At 40.7% G+C, this 16,607-nt stretch overlaps 1 protein-coding gene across 3 annotated transcripts in view; it reads left to right on the forward strand.

Annotated features, from left to right (window-relative positions):
• GFRA1 (GDNF family receptor alpha 1) overlaps positions 1-16,607 on the forward strand; it is a 274,556-nt gene that overhangs the window by 190,302 nt on the left and 67,647 nt on the right. For all 3 annotated transcript variants that reach the window (XM_067000421.1, XM_048060503.2, XM_067000420.1), the window contains exon 4: positions 14,090-14,429. In XM_067000421.1, the coding sequence (XP_066856522.1) occupies positions 14,090-14,429 (340 nt within the window). The remainder of the gene's footprint in view (positions 1-14,089; positions 14,430-16,607) is intronic.

A 16,607-nucleotide genomic window follows, 5' to 3' on the forward strand; every position in this document is an offset into this window, starting at 1 on the left:
TTCTGCTTTAGAAGGAAATGTATTGGTTGAAGTAGAGTATTGCATTATATTTTGCAATCAGATGTGAAAATATATTTTCCTTTGAGAGTACCATACCATTCTTCATATAAATTTCTTTATTTAAGTAGACTATTTCCCCTCTGGCTCATGTCCCTCGACAATTATCCAGCATAAGCAATCTACAGAGAATAGTGTGAGGTGTAGCTGATTGTCATTCAATGCAAGTGAAATCTTAAGGTGAACATTAGTCACTCTTTTAGACATGTTAGCTTGAAGTGGAAGCAGTCAATTACAGAGTAGAGGTTTTATGGCTACATTATTACCATCATACTATTAGGTTTTCGGCAGTAGCATTCTGTTTGATCGATCTGTGCCAAGACATTGATGGATAGTTTTGTTCTTCTAATGTCAAATCTGTGGGACTTTTGTACCGTATTTATTTATTGGTGCACTGTGGTACTGTGGGTATTTCTCCTTTCTCTGTCATTTTAGCTTTAGCAGCTAATCATGATTCATTTTATTTGACATTTTGTTGTTGATTTCAATAACATTCTTAATTTTTTTTTCTTCATGTTCTTGAATTACAGAGGAAACTATAGCATCGTGTTAGATATACACTTACTTGGATGTGTGAAAGCATCAGAATTATATGAAGGCCTTAGAGTGCAAGAGTTGCAGCTGATGGAGAAATGCACATTCTGCACCTCATGTGCTTGCTCGTATCCGATATGTAGCGAATTTGGAGATTCTGGTCTCTTCAATAATTTTGCATTTTGTGCTTTTTCTGGGGGTTGGGGCATTTTCTTCTCAGACCACACAAAAATTTTAGAATATCACTTTGCTTCATGATGCAGCTTTAGCTAACATCACAGGCTTTAATTTGGGTACTATTTGTTTAATCAAATATATGCATTTTTAACTATATTCAAAAGCAAAAATACTGGTATTGACACTAATCTATAGGTATATGAGCAAACTATTTGTTGTGGTTGTTTTTCATGGGGATGAAGATGTGTGTAAATGCACTTGGAAACAAAGAACATACCTGCATAGGATGCTGTTACTCTCTCAACAGGACTGAGAAAAAAATCTTCCTCAGCCTGTTTATGAGAGAGACAGTTTCTCAGTACTTGAACCATCTGCCAGCATTTTCCTCAGTAGTATTGATTTCATTGGTCAAGGAAAAAAGACTACAAAAAACGGGGAACTGAAATTCGCTGAAGTTTTCTGCTCAGTCTGGCTGAGCATCAATGTTTGCAGAGAGAAATTAACAATACCACGGCTCCGTAGACAGAGCTCACCCATCCTGCACCCCTGGCTTCAGTGACACTCAGAAGGTCAGAGCAACTGTCATAAACCAGAGCCGTGCTTATGTAAGGAGGTTCAGCAAGTTGTAGTCTCTGTTACCACGTTGTGTATTGACCAATGTGCTGTGGTATATACCATAAGAATGACTCTACTGCTGCACAAATATTGTACATTGTACAATTGCTGTCTCAGCAACGTTGTACTGGTTGCACCCACAGTGAAAGGAATGTAATTAATATTGTTAATACAGGTGAATTAGGATTTCGCAACCATCCATTTAAATCAATACAGCACAAGTATCCCAGCATTAGCGTGCACATGTCTATACGTGTGTGTATGAAATGACTCTGAATAAAATAGACTATTTAAATGTAAATGATGTTGTCATTTGACTTAGACTAAGTCCTGACCAGTTCAGAGGACATTCATTTTACTTTAGTGCTTGAACATTGAATTAATTTTTGTACAGCACTATTTTTCTCTTTCAGTTATTTTTTTACTCCTTTGTACATTAGCATTCACACGCTTGTAAACATGTACACTAAATAAAAGCCCATGCACTCACATGTATTTTAGAGTTAAGAATGGACCCAAGGAGAGTGTAAGCTGATGCCCAGTTCCTGATAGCACTTAATCAAATGCTTAAGTTGATTTAAATGGGTCTAAAGGACAGGCTAAATTGGGGGATAAAACCTGGATCCAGAGTTTATTGAATCTTCATCAAGAGTTTATTGAAGCAAATGGACATTGAAGCACTGTGTTCAGTGGGCTTTGGACCAGACACTAAGCAATAGACAACTGAGGCATGGGGGCAGTGCCTAAAGAAAGAGGCACGAGTTCTATGAAGTTAAAGTTAAAATAAGTTAATTTCCTGCTTTCCTTTTTTTTTTCTTTTTTTTTTTTTCCGGGAAGAACTAAGTTTTTACATATGAAAAAAGAAAAAAAAAAAAGAAAAGAGAAATTATAAATTTGTAATAGATTATAAAGGCAAATCAGAGTAGCTTAGCTGGAGAATTCAGCAGAGAATGGGGGGAAAAGCGGAACAACTGAAGGCAAAACAGAAGGGAGCTGGGTGTCACACACCGTATGTGGCATAAATGGAAGGGCAAGGGATCTAGAGTAGACAGAAGGGAACACTGTGGTCTAATTTATTAAATAACATAGTGATTTCCAGTTAATAAACCCCCGGTTGCATGTAGGTAAGTGACATACATCATGCACAGCTGCCTTACCTTCACTTTGTACTGGTTTATCTTCTGCACGCACAGTAGGACAGTGACCATCATTAACATTATTAAATCTGTAAGGCAGTGTCATTTAAGTTACTTATTTCCAAAGTATCCTATTTCCTCTGTTCCATTAAGTGCACCTGCCTCAATGCACACTTCTCCTTGATCATTGGCTTTTGAAGTCCCAGCAATGAGTCTTAAGACAAAGTGAGCAGCAGCACAGTGACTGCAGCTTACGTAAGCTTCCTGAAGCAGATCCACAGCAAACCCATGAATTGGCAAGGGTTACCTGGGTTGCTCTCTTCCCATTGTGGTGCGTTTATTTGTATTCAAGAGGATTGCATCGGGACCAACCGAGAGAAAAGAAGAGCAGCTGGTGGTGGATTAACGGGATGAGGTTGTTATTGTTTGGTAGATCGGACAGATAACTGCCCCAAATGGTTTCCAGTAGCAGCAGGGAAAGGGGGGTGATTCAGTGCCCCCACAGCTGCTGTGACTCTTGCTTTTTGCTGACTCTATTGCTCTCTCTGCTGCCATGATGGCAACCTTTGTCCCACCCCTACTGCTGCTGTCACTAATTGAGCATCTGCCCTGTTTCTGTTACTGCTGCTTTCACTGTGATTTTAGTCTCATATTTTACTTGTGCTAAGGTACTTTGGTCATGACCACAGAGACATATATGTCTACCTGACAGAAGTTGCGGGAGAGTTTTAGAGAAGGCAGAGCTTTTCTCTCGTTATGCATGCCAAAGAGAGTGTCTTTTCCCCACTCGTTGCTTTCAAATGTTTTCTGATTTAGCCCATCAGCTGCTGTTGTCAGATTCGTTTCACAATCACTTCCCCTGTCCTCTGTCCTCTCTTGATTTTCCTTCTGAAAGAATAATACTGTAGAATAAGCAGGATAATTTTTCTACTAGGGTTTTATGTACTTTGACTCTTTTTTTTCAGGTAATAGCCACCAGGAGCAAGCTGCTGTGGTAGATAAGCTAATATATACTCCTGCAGTAGACAGTGAGTGCGTGTAAACCATCCCTACCTATGCTGGTATTGCCTGAGGCTGGAGTAAGTTACGCTTCAGCAACTCTTGAATTAACAGGTTTTGTCTGTCTGTAGCTATCTCCTGAGTACAACTAATATGGTAGCTCTTTGTGAATGGATTTGTTGGTAGTCTCCGTTTTATACCAAATCTAAGAATAAAACAGAGTAAGTTTAGTTACCTAGATGACATGATTTTTGAAGAAAGATTGAATAGATTGAGGAGGAATAGCTTAGGAGTGAAGTGATGGGTGAGTGACAGTCTTCAAGAAGTTAAAAAGCCAATGCTAAGAGGGTAGAAGTAAAATTAAGAAAGAAACTGGTATTGTGTTTCAGAAAGTGATAGCTAGATTAGATATCAGGAAAAAAAATAAAGGAAGGTACCGGATAGCTATCTAGAGGGGCTGTGGAGTTACTGAAAAACAGGTTGGATCACAGATCAGGCAAACGGTTGAGGTGGGAAAAGACCTTTTGAAGTCATCCCGACCCTGCTCAAAGGAGGGTCAATTTCCACCCACCATGTAGTTTTTGTATTCAAATTATATTTTTCCAATTTAGCTTTAAGGATAATATGGGAGATGGTATCGAAAGACGTGTCAATATAAATAGACATGTCACTCTCCCTCTGTCCACTGAACCAGTCATCTGAGTGTTGAAGGCACTCAGACCTGGTTTGACTTCGGTAAATCCATGCTGACTGGTCTAAATCACCTTCCCATCCTTCATGCACATGGATACGGTTTCAAGGAGGGCTTGCTCCATAGTCATCCCTACAGCTGAAGTTAGGCTGACCCACCTATTATTCCATGTATCCACCTGTTTGCCTTTCTCAAAAGTATTCATGGCATTTGCTTTACTCCAGTCATCAGGGAGTTCTCGTGATTGCCAAGACCTTATGAGCAGGAGGTCAGCCTCACAGTGACATTGGCCAGATCCCTCAGCACTTGTGCATCATCGCCTTAGGTCCTATGGACTAGGTTATGTCTAAAACAGCATCAGTATTTGTACATTTTTTGTACATTTATAGTTCTAACTGAAGGTTTTCTCAGTCCTTTTCCTGTTGTGCCAGACAATATTCACATTCCCATCTCTGACCCCTTTCCCTTTGGATTGCCTTCTACTCTTTCTTTTGATGTTGAGATAGTGTGGTTTTGTATGTGATTTGTGTTCACTTCCCATATTTTAACAGCTTTATTGTTTAATGAAGAAAGCAGAAGTCGAATATACAGCTTTATTGACAAAGCAGTTCTTGGCATGTAGTTGGAAAACTAAAAAATGTGTTGGAAAATTTAAAAATACTAAACCTCAAGATAGCCCCTATATTTACATTTTATAGCAAATTTTATGGGTGAAACTGAAATAGGACAAGTTACAGGAAAGTAATGATCAGGAACTTAGTATTTTATATGGTCAAAAATATATATAGTTATTTTATTGAAATGATATGTCTAAAATTTCCTGTTGCTAATCTGAAATCCAGTTTTAAAGTTTTTTTTTTTCTTTTTTTCTGAAAAATGTTTGAAAGTTTGGCTTGGACCTTTGTGAAGGTTCATTTCCTTTTAGGATCTTTCGCCCTTCCATCAGACTTACTTTCCAATCACGTTGAGTTCAGGTATCTTAGAATCAGCCTTAAGCTAGACAAAAACATTTGGATTTTTTTCTTATACTTACTACTAAATGCGCATGTAGCTTTCTTCTGAAATGGAACACAAAGCCAAATAGTATTGAAATATTTTATGTACATATACATGAGTATATAAATGTGTCTGCATGCACATACATATGAAAGATCTAGGCTGTCTTTATGTAAGAATATACTGTGCTCGCAGTGTATATAATTGTAGAAGAACTCTGATTTGGTGCAGTGGTGTAAAGAAGGCAAAATCTGATGGTGACTTTATCTTCAACAACAGGAAGCAAGTGTGGTTGGAAAAAATATTATATTTGGGGCCAAAAACCTTTCCTCATCTGAAATGTGCGGTTATTTCAGGTTTTGATGTCATAGCTAAGAGCATATCTGGCCCCTTCTTTTCTGTAACTGGCATTACTTCAAGAATAAAGCAGTTGTTAGTGAGCAGAGAGAAGACTTTGGAATTTCCTGCGCTCCTGCTGTGTAGATTCAAATGCTAAGTTTAAATAATGGATGAACCTAAGATTATTATAATTGATCATTGTATGATTTATATGGAGTAATTATAACTAGGTTGAGAAAGAATTTTCAAAAGCTAGTTTCCTGGTAGCCAGAGCCATTAAATAACAGTGTGCTGCCAAAACAAAAATTAGGTGGGAACGTAGCCACAAAGTTCAGAATGTCTGTCCTCTGTCTGATTTATAGCTACCCTTATGATGACAGTATCTTATTAGGAACAGTAAGAGCTGTTTGAATTGTTTTTCTTATCTTTCTAACAGAATTTAGCATTGTTTTAAGCTTAGTCAAGCGTAATAACTGGAAAACTGCAAAAATCTAATGTATAACAAAACTAAAAGGTGCAAGAGGTTGAAAAGGTTAATTAAAAGTGTAATGATGGCATTTACTCAGACAGTCCAATTAATCACTTTATTCCAGTGGTCATGTGATACAGAAACCATTGCTACAGATAACTGATTTCTGGTCTGTGCATACATGGTCTGCGTTCATTAATGTCTGTATTTTTCTATAAAAGGATTTTTAACTTCTGATTTTAAGCTACTTTCTGAAGATATTTTAAAATAGCAGCTAATGTTTAACCCTGTATCCTGGTATAATACTCTCCATCTACTCTCGCAAATAACAGGAGGGGAGCATTGCCCCCTTGGTACTTGTAGTTTTACAGCCCCAGGGGAGGTTTGCTTACAGCTTAATGGGGTTTTAGGTATAGGAGAAATAAAGCACTAGAAATACATCATTATGTAATGTGATCTCTCTGAAACAGTGTATATGACCAACAAAGTGAATTCTCAAGTGTCAACAAGCACATTTAAATGTAATTTTTACCATGTCAACTGGAAAAAGGCAAAAAGAACCTTGAAGGATCAATTACAAGGGTCATAACCTTGTATTATCTGATTTGCTATAATATTCACACAAGCTTTATTGGAATGGAACATAAATTTGAAAAATAGTGAGATTAGAAAGGATTGCAGTGCTAGAGCAAAGAGCTAGAAGCTTTCTCCTGGCTTATTTTGCTGGGGCAGCACTTTAGAGGGAGCCCATTATAAGGAGGAGAATAGTAGTTATGTTAACACAGTAATTAATCAAGTCTGAGGAAAAGAGGAAACAAGTTGTGAATTCAATTCTGCAGTAATAAAAAGAAATGCTGAAAGTTACCCTGTAAATTGGCATGACTTTGGTAAACAGTCCCTCACTGTGTCTTGAGAACTTGCATGCAGTAAATCACTTCTCATGGCAACCGTGTAGGTTTGAATATTTTCACAGTTTTATTCTGTATTTCCATGTGTGCTAGTTCCTTCCCAATTCTGTTGACTTACTGTTTGGCTAATAATAAAATACTGCACAGTATAACATGAGAGCATATGCAGTAACAGTTCCATTGTGAATATTTCAAGGGGAAATTAATTAGAAGAACTCAGCTGAAACCGTGGTGATAGCCTTCCCCATCACAAAACCAGCCTCTGACTTAATACAGAGCATGAATTGTATATGGAATGACTGGAGATCTCTCCTCCAGAAAAGAAATATATTCTGTATATGGTTCCAGTCATGCATAATCCATCCCTAATGCTAGTGCAGTGTAGGTACATTAAAATGACCTTTACACCATACAACTCTTTAGGGTAGAACTGAAATCCTTGGTGCAGTAATGTGAGAATCAGTGAGTGGATCAGTTTACAACAGTAGGATTTTTCTTTGTTTAGCAGCCTCTGATTTTATTCATACATTTCTGCTTTCTGTGTGAGATACTTTGGACGCAAGTGAAAGTGTCATTAAAGTGCCAAACTCTTGCAACTTAGATTATTGAAAATTCAGAATAACTCCAGTGAATAAAATTGATTTAACTCTGCTGGCACGAATATAAAGCAAAGCTGACATCCTCGGTACCACATGGACAACTAGGAATCCTGGCTTAACCTTTCATTAAATTTGTAGTAGAAATGAAAGGTGATCAGGATATTTGTGTGAGTGAAGACAGAAAGAATTTAAGCAGCAGACCACAATATTATTGACAATGGGGAGTAGGGTTTCCTCTCCCTGCTCTCATGGAACAAAAATTTAAATCAGTTCATTACAGGTTTACAGGACTCTCCTCTTTCATAATCTGTAGGTTGGAGTAGATGTACCTCCACTTCATCCACCATGGAGTTACCTTTCCCCATTCCTTCCCAGAGAAGACTGAAAGTACCAAAGGAAATACTAAGACATTGTTTCTCCCCTGTTTCATCAGCATGTATCCAGCATAGCTGTTTTCTCTTGCAGTTTTATCCGCAATGTCTGCTAAATGCACCAGCAAATGGTCAACTAAAGGTAGCAGGACCTAACTCTAAATGGAGACAGGAATCTTGCCAAGCATGAGAGCCCAGATCCAGTGGCGAAGTGGGACAGTGCAAAACACAGCACACGGGGCGTGTGGCCCTCTTATAATTAAACATACAGGAACAGACCAAGTGATGGATTTACACGCATAAAAGTCAGGAGCTCCTGCTTCTGAGCAGATCTAAAATCCAGGTGAGATGCGCAAAATCCTTAAAAAGTTCAGAGGAAATTCTGTATTAAAAAAAAACAACAACAACAAAAAAACAACACACCACCACCACAACAAAACTCCTGCACAATATATGTCTAGATCGACAATAGGAAGTACAGGAACTGCCATTTGTTGGAAGTCCTTGGATTTGCAGCTTCAGGCACCAGGTGCATCTGTCTACACAGCAGTCAGTGTCTGCTCCTGCGAACAGGGAGCCTCTCTGGAAGAAGTGAGCAGGCCTGAGCCTTCTGTTAGAGGGCGCCTAGCAGAAGAAATTACGGTGCTTTATTCGTTGAGGTAATGATCAGAACAGTCTTTGAGGAATCAGGAGGTCTGTGCTCTTCTCTACAGGTTTTCACAAAGCCTTGGAGAGTACCCTATGGGCTAGGCAGCAGGTTGGTCTGGAAAGAAGAGGAGGAATTGTGCTATAGAAAGGATCACATTGTTTTATAAGGGATTACACGAAGAAAATACAAGTGGGGTCATGCCTCTGCAGACTTGCAATTAAGGCAGTCATCTTCAGGGAGGGAGTCCTGGTTTCCAGTCACTGCTTTTGTAAGAGAAATAACTCTGTTTCCTGGGCCTGGGCCAGAACCCAGCAATATGCCTCTCAGGGAGAGCTCTCATTCTTGGGCTGAAGCATCACACGCTCTCTGGTGTTTTGCAATATGCTCTGTTTCCTGTGCTCCTTCCTGAGAACACCCAACAGTGAGGTGGTTTGAGATCACTTCTGGGAAACAAGAAGAGTGGTTCTGAATAAGGAAGATGTCGAGGAAGGCGAAGTCTCCCAGATCCTGGCTGATGACCAATGGGCAATCATAAAAACAAAGGCCAGGGTGTTTTGAAGAAAGACTTCAGGCACAGCTGAAGTTTATATGAAGTTTATTTGAATGCATTCAGATACAGATGACAGTATTGCCATGTTTTCCACATTTTTTTAGTCTTCTGTTCTTAAAAAGCACAAGTACTCTGGTGAATCCCGTAGCAGCACTTTTGTTAGAGTTGGGTTGTGGTCCTCCTCCTTATCCCGCTCAGGTTTTTGTTCCTATATCGGCAACATTCTGCACCTGCTTTGGAGTAGGCCCATACCCATACAGTCACCTCTATTGCTTTGCAATTTTGCCTTCCATCAAGTTAACATTTACTTCTCTCTTTAGAGCACTCTGTGCATTAAATACCCCAAAAAGCCTACTAATACTGATTACTTGCAAATAGTAATTGTAATTTGTTGTGGTTTAACCCGGCCGGCAGCTAAACACCACACAGCCGTTCGCTCACCCTCCCCCCTCCCTCTCTGGGATGGGGGAGAGAAACAGGAAAGTGAAGCCTGTGAGTTGAGATAAAGACAGTTTATTAAGACAGGAAAATAATAATAACAATAATAATAATAATGATGATAATAGTATAGCTAATAGTAATGTGTACAAAACAAGTGATGCACAATGCAGTTGCTCACCACCCGCTGACCGATGCCCAGCCTATCCCTGAGCAGCCGGCCCCCCACCCCCCCCACCCCTATATATTGTTTAGCATGACGCCAGATGGTATGGAATACCCCTTTGGCCAGTTTGGGTCAGCTGTCCTGGGTCTGTCCCCTCCCGGCTCCTGCTGCACCCCCAGCCTGCCCGCTGGCAGGACAGAGCGAGAAGCCGAAAAGTCCTTGGCCTGGTGTAAGCACTGCTCTGCAACAATTAAAACATCAGCATGTTATCAGCGCTCTTCTCATCCTAATCCAAAACATAGCACCCTACCAGCTACTAGGAGGAAAATTAACTCTGTCCTAACTGGAACCAGGACATAATTTTAATGGCAACCTCAGTAAATTGCTTTTTATGTACTGTAAGAAAATTGAAGACTGTGTCCATTTTGCTTTTTAATATGAAAGTTACAGAACAAGTAATAGTCCTTCCACTGCTTCCATGTAATGGGAGCAGGAATAAGCTCCCAGTATCCTCTGAGAATCCCTTCATGTGCACCATGGAGTTAACAGGAGTTGAGGAGACAGCCAAAGGCTCAGTAGAAATGCAGAAATGAAATAGAAATGGAAATGCAAGAAAGATGAAAGATGAAGGTGAAGTGACTGTGAAAGCGAGTGAATCATAAGGAAGATCAGACAGGGCAGTGGAAGCCCTATTAAAACTTCAGAAATATCTCTGGTTAAAAGACTTTGGCTGGCTTCTTTCTGCTGTTTTATCCAAGCCTCAATGGGGGCTTGAGTCCAGAACTGCTGCAGCTGTACAAACGATGGGCATGGGTGGGGGGTTTCAGGAGATGAGAAATAATAAGGTCGTTGCAGCTTATACTGTAGTACAAGGCCCATCAGTAAGATGTATCAGGAAAACACCTCGCCTTGTAGGCAAGTGTTACAGTCCCAGCAGAAGAGCTGGGAGCTGGTGATCCTTATCGTGGTAAGTTAGTATCTCTCAGCCAGTTGTTGCTGCCTCAGAGTTTCTGGGCTGGTTGTGCAGCAAACTGCCAGGTAGGAGGAGGTTTTTAGGCATCGTCACTCTATCCTGTTGTGCCATGACTGCCTGGCACTGCAGCAGGCTGGTGCCCATAGCCACAAAGCAGCTCGCAGCAGCCGGTGACTTCCGAGAAGAGGCTGCACCCCAGCGCCTGCAGGCCTGCTCTGCTGGGCCCCCGGGGGCAGGGGGGCCCCCGTGCCTGGCACACAGGCACAAGGCATCGCTTACCGATGGACTGCAAGTGGCTTACCTGGGAGGCTGCAGTGATTTGGCAGGAGCTGAGAGCTGTGTGGTCTGGCACGGTTTCCGCCGTGGGCCCAAGGCAAAACAACTTGTGAGAGAGGGAGCTCTGGGTGGGGAAATGGTGGTGGGCAGGGATGGTCGCTTGTCCTAGGCTGCTGGTCTGACTGCCCCCCGTCCATACCCAAGTGCCCCAAGAGAGGGGGAACTGGGAAAAGATCTTACACAGACCTTTCCTGAGGGATGCTGTCAGGAAAAGTAGCTCTGGATTAGATCCATTTGCTCTTAACATAGTCAGTACCTAGTAAGAGCCAAACTTCTGCCTGTCTTAATAATTTAAGCTTTGCAGAACAGAAGCTGGGTGAAGTTCTGACCTTATGTATTACTGCTGCGTAAGTAATCCTCAGAAATATTTTCAGTGTTGTTAACTGTTTGTAGATACCACAGGACATAGGAATAATTACTTCGTACTTTTGCAATAAGAACAAAGCAGAAAGTGTGTTCTGGATTGTAAATTTTGCATTAAAACATGATTTAAAAGATTGGGGGAAGCTGGCACTAACGAGAAGTTCAGACAGTCTCATTTAATTCAAGTGCAGTAGATGCAGATCTTCTATGTGCTCTATGTTAGTCTTGGTTACAAAAGGTAGAAATAATTTCTATAATGTGATGATAAATAAGACAGAAACAATAGCTGGAGACTTATGGATCAAAATAGAAAAGGCAAGTGGCAAGTTACAGCCAGGGGTAGTTAAAAACAAGCAAGCAAGCAAACAACAACAACAAAACAAACAAAAACAACAACAGAAAAATCCAACAACGACAACAACAACAAAAAAACAAATAAATGGTCCGTGTTCAGAGTTCACATGTGAAGGAACACAAGCATTGGTTAGATAAAAGTTGTGTGAAAGATATGATAACTTTCAGTGCTGTTTTTAATTGTGTCAACATTTACCATAACTGTGTATCCTTACTGGAAAACATATATATGATTGTTAGCAAGGAGGTGCTTTATTACATCTTTTTTTTTTTTTTTTTTTAAGAATGCTTTATAATAAAGTAAGCTGATGTCTGTCTGCATTGTTATACCCCATTCAGAGCTCTTCCACAGAATCTGGTTTTAAAGAGTGGAATTCAGCAGTTGACTCGCAGGCACAAATAACCATGTAATTACTCTGCAATCACATAGTAATTAGCATGTACTATTCATATATTGCATAATTATATGCCCTACAGATTACATAGTAATTATATTTGTACCAAACATATAATTCTATATACTGTATCAGAGGAAAATAACTTGGAGAGTTCAGAGTTAAGATTATAGATATATGTTAATATAATGCAGCATTTTATATAAAAGTGTTACAACCTTATGAGAGGTTTGTATTTTCGATATCATCTCTTCTGCATCTGGTTTAGCGTGAACTGACAAGCAATGGTTGGCTGTTAATTTACAGGCAAATGTTGCATGATTATAATTTTGTAGCATGTGGAGATAAGCAGAAATTTGCAGTTTGTTGTGCGGGAAGCTGGGCTGGGGAAGGATTCAGAGCGTGGGTATTAAATACATAAACGCTAAATATATTAATGTAGTTACAACGTATCACTAGAGTGAAAAACAAATGTAATGCATTTTACTTATCCACTGGGTTGTTTCTGAACATCTGAGATGCATGGGGTAGTAGCAGGTAATAATACATTTGTGTAATGCTAAGTGTGTGCTAGCATGCAAGGCACAGGTAGTTCAAGCAAATGCAGTAAGTCAGTGTGCTATGTCAGCCAAACTGCATCAAATGTCCCTGAAAAAATGCCGTGAAAAAAAATAGAGAAAGGGTTGGTTGGCATCCTGGTCAGGGAACGAGGGGCAAAGTGGTAGGAGAATGGAGAGGAATGGCACTGAGTTATACAAAGGTCTTGTTATACAAAGGGACTGAGTTTCTGGGAAAAGGTGGAAAATCTAGAAAATAAGCTTTTTAAGAGGTGCTTAGAGCTTTAGATCTTGTTGGAGATGTGTTACCTTTGGCTGTCCCTCCTAAGTGGTTGCTGCAATGTTTTCAATATTTGCAGAATATCTTTTGTTCAGCTTGCGAATTCTGTAGCAGTGGGAAATTAATGTATTGTCTTGGATCTGTGATGTTGGCATTCCCATTATCCAAAGCAACTTTATAATTGTTCTTAATTGAATTTTGTACTCTGATGCCAGTTGCCATCATTTTCAAGCAAAGCATATGTTGGATTTTAATATCTGGATAATGTATTGCAAAATTAAATGTGTAATTATAGTCTTAACTTTTATCTGAGCTTATTTTTTTTCCTATAGCTTCTCATAATGTGTGCATATGCATGCGTGTGTGTAAGGGAGTGAGATACTCCTGGTTTTTCTTTCATGGTGACTTGTTAATTCTATGTCATGCTTGTAAACTTCATAAAACTTTCAGGGTTCAGGTGGTATCTATAGGTCTTACGAAAGTACCTCAGTCTGATCCTGGAGCTCACAGACCTTGCGGGTGGCATCAGAGCCCTCTCAATCGTGCGGCTGCACCTGTTTGCCTTTCTGTCTCTGTGGGCTATTTTAGACCTCAAAAACTATAGTAACAGGCACGTACGTGGCTTTTACATTCCGCAGAGTACACAAATTACATTTAAATGTTGTTTCTTGGTGTAGACACTGAATGTCATTCTTACTGTTGAAGGAAAATAAAAAAAAATATGACGGAGCTTTCCAAAACCAGAGTTAGGAGCCCACGGTGTAACTGTGTTCTTGTGCGGTGGGCCAAATGTATCCCTTCCAATTTACCAGTGATTTTAATAGCATTTAAGTGTGGCCAAGTCTTTCCCAATTTTCATCCTGCATGTCAGCAGCAAAGCAGATGAAGTACAGCCTGCCTGGTGTAGTCGTCATTTATTTGCCAGCGCTTTGATCGTAACGCATGCCTGTGCTCTTGTTCACTTGTTAAGTCATTACCGTAAGAAACATAAGGACCGGTTACGGTTTCTGGCACTGAAAGTTTTGTATGTAACAAGTATATTATCAGGATCTCATTAACAGAATGAAATAAACACAAACGTCAAAACACAATATAAATGTGACACGTTTCTTACTGCTGTTGTGTTGTTTTTTCTAGTGGAGCCAGTACTTTCAAAGGGGAACAATTGCTTGGATGCAGCAAAAGCTTGTAACCTAAATGATACCTGCAAGAGGTTCAGATCTGCTTACATAACCCCCTGCACCAGCAGCACGTCTAATGAAATCTGTAACAAGCGGAAGTGTCATAAGGCCCTCCGGCTATTTTTTGACAAAGTTCCCCCAAAGCACAGCTACGGGATGCTCTTCTGCTCCTGTCGAGACGTAGCCTGTACAGAGAGGAGACGGCAGACTATTGTTCCTGTGTGTTCATATGAGGACAGGGAGAAACCAAACTGCCTGAATTTACAAGAATCCTGCAAGAAGAATTACATCTGCAGGTAAGATAGCACACGGCAGGGGAATGATTAATGAGGTTCCAGAGAGAACTTTTTGGTACTGCTGGATTTGCCAAGACTGGGGTCAGAATATCCACCAGGGAATAGGATGAGTCAGGGAAAGCAGCAAAAGCCTCTGACATCCCTAACAGAATAACAAAAGCCTGCATCTGGTTACAGTGTGTGCCTTCTCCAGAACTGTTCACAGCTACTCCCTCGCATTAAGGAAGAATTTTTAAATCCCAGGCTTAATTTTTGCACATTTCTGTTGGAATAATTTTCATTAGATGTCTCTATGAAATGATGTCTCAAAGTGGTTTTATGTCCCACTAGTGACCAGGTGAAAACAGAATTATTCTTTATATTGGGGTTTGTTGTCATTGCAATATAGCAAGTGAGCACTAACAACAGTGGATGCAAGCCACATGGTGGACTTTATATATAGTCACAATAAACAGACTACTTGCAGACTTCAGCTTCACGGAAAGAAAAGGAGTCCACATTTGTGGACTGGATCCCACGGTCTTGTTAGAGCTGTTTTAGGTTGGGAATTGTTTTATCTCCCCTCCCCTGACAAAAGTGGTGGGCTGACACAACTGGAGGGTCATAGATTCAGTGACCTGATTCCCAGTCTCTTCCCTCTGTGTGTTCAGCACAGCCAGGCACTACGGGGCGCTGCTTCACGTGACAAACTGTGTCCTTCTGCTTTTATTAAGTTCTCTGCAGGTTGTCACACGATGCTTATTCGGTGCCATACAGGACTTCCTCTGCCCGTAGGAAATGCTTTATTCCTACTTAGCATCGTGTATGTTTATATAAGAATGCTGTTGTGCTAATGTCATCTTTATGAAGTTAAGCCCAAGAACTCATGCGCATTTTGAACATGTAAATTCCCTGTAGATTAACAAAATCTGTGAATTGCAAGTAAGGAAATAAACACTATTGTAAAATGTCAAGGATACTGAAGATATGTATATATATGTCTCGATAAGTAAGTACATATGCCTGGTAAAATACTTTGAAGTCCAGCTATGAGATCTCCACTGGTGATGTTGAATTTGTAGCCGTAGCACCTCACACATACCCGAGGTGTTGCCAGCTGAGGAGGCAGCAGTGCTTTGCCCTCCGTGGCTGGGGGAAGTCAGGAGCCACTTTCCTGCTGCCACAAACTAGAGCAGCTTTAAATAAGGGCAGAGTTTTCATTGCAGTTCAGTGAGTTACGTTCAGCACCTTCAAGGCTGCTGCAGTCTGTGAAAGCTGGATACTGGTTCTGGAGGCAGAACCACCCGTTTTCCATTTCCACGTTGTGGTGTTAGTCTTTTTGCTTGTATATACTGTCTTACCTAGATTGTCTTCCTTAGCACAGGCCCTGCTAAATTGCAGCATCTTCAGTGTGCTTTCTGCCAAAATCCCAGTGTGTTACAGTGCCAGGGAAGTGGGGGAGAGGATTTTATAGGTAAACTTCTTCCTTTTATCCAGGCTGTAGTGCTCAGGAATTGCTTAGTTAAATTAATGCCATTACTTCTCTTATGACTGTGTTTTCCTTTGGTCAGCTTTGATCTAATGTTGTCCCAGCAGCTAAGTTTTTAATGGCATTTTGTTTAATCTGACCTCATAGGCCTGGTGTTCTGCTTTCTCCGTTCCAGCACTGCAGAACAGAGCTTGGGAATATGGCTGCTCCTGTAGCCCAAGGTTGCAGCCAACACTAGGGTGAAAATGAATTTCTTTACAGGTTCTTCCCCTGACTTCTTTTCTTTAAAACTCCAAATTAAAACGTTTGGACCCTTTCATGTCTTGGTGAGTCCTGGCTGTCAGGAGCAGGGCAGTGCTGGTGAGAAGGAACGGGCAGGCAGATGTCTGTGGGGTCGAGGCATGGTCAGCAAAGTGCAGTGCTTGGTCCTGCACCTCGGGGCGCAGCAAATGTCACGGGTTGCTGATGGCTGTCCCATGTCAATGCTAATGCCTCCTGGGCTGTCTAAACCACTAGTGTGGTTAGTACCTTTCCCCTCTCCTGCCCCAGGGGGATGAAAAGAGCAGCAGAGCTATTCCAGTCTATCCATAATGTGGTGAAAGGCATTTTGTCTCTGAATTGTTGTGCACTTAGAGGGAGATGGTGTGGCTTGTTCCCTGTGATCTGCAGGAAAACAGGGACTTGGGCAAGGGAAGAAAGAAGGGGAAGAA

This window comes from Anser cygnoides, chromosome 7 (assembly GCF_040182565.1).
Source record: "Anser cygnoides isolate HZ-2024a breed goose chromosome 7, Taihu_goose_T2T_genome, whole genome shotgun sequence".
NCBI lineage: Eukaryota > Metazoa > Chordata > Aves > Anseriformes > Anatidae > Anser > Anser cygnoides.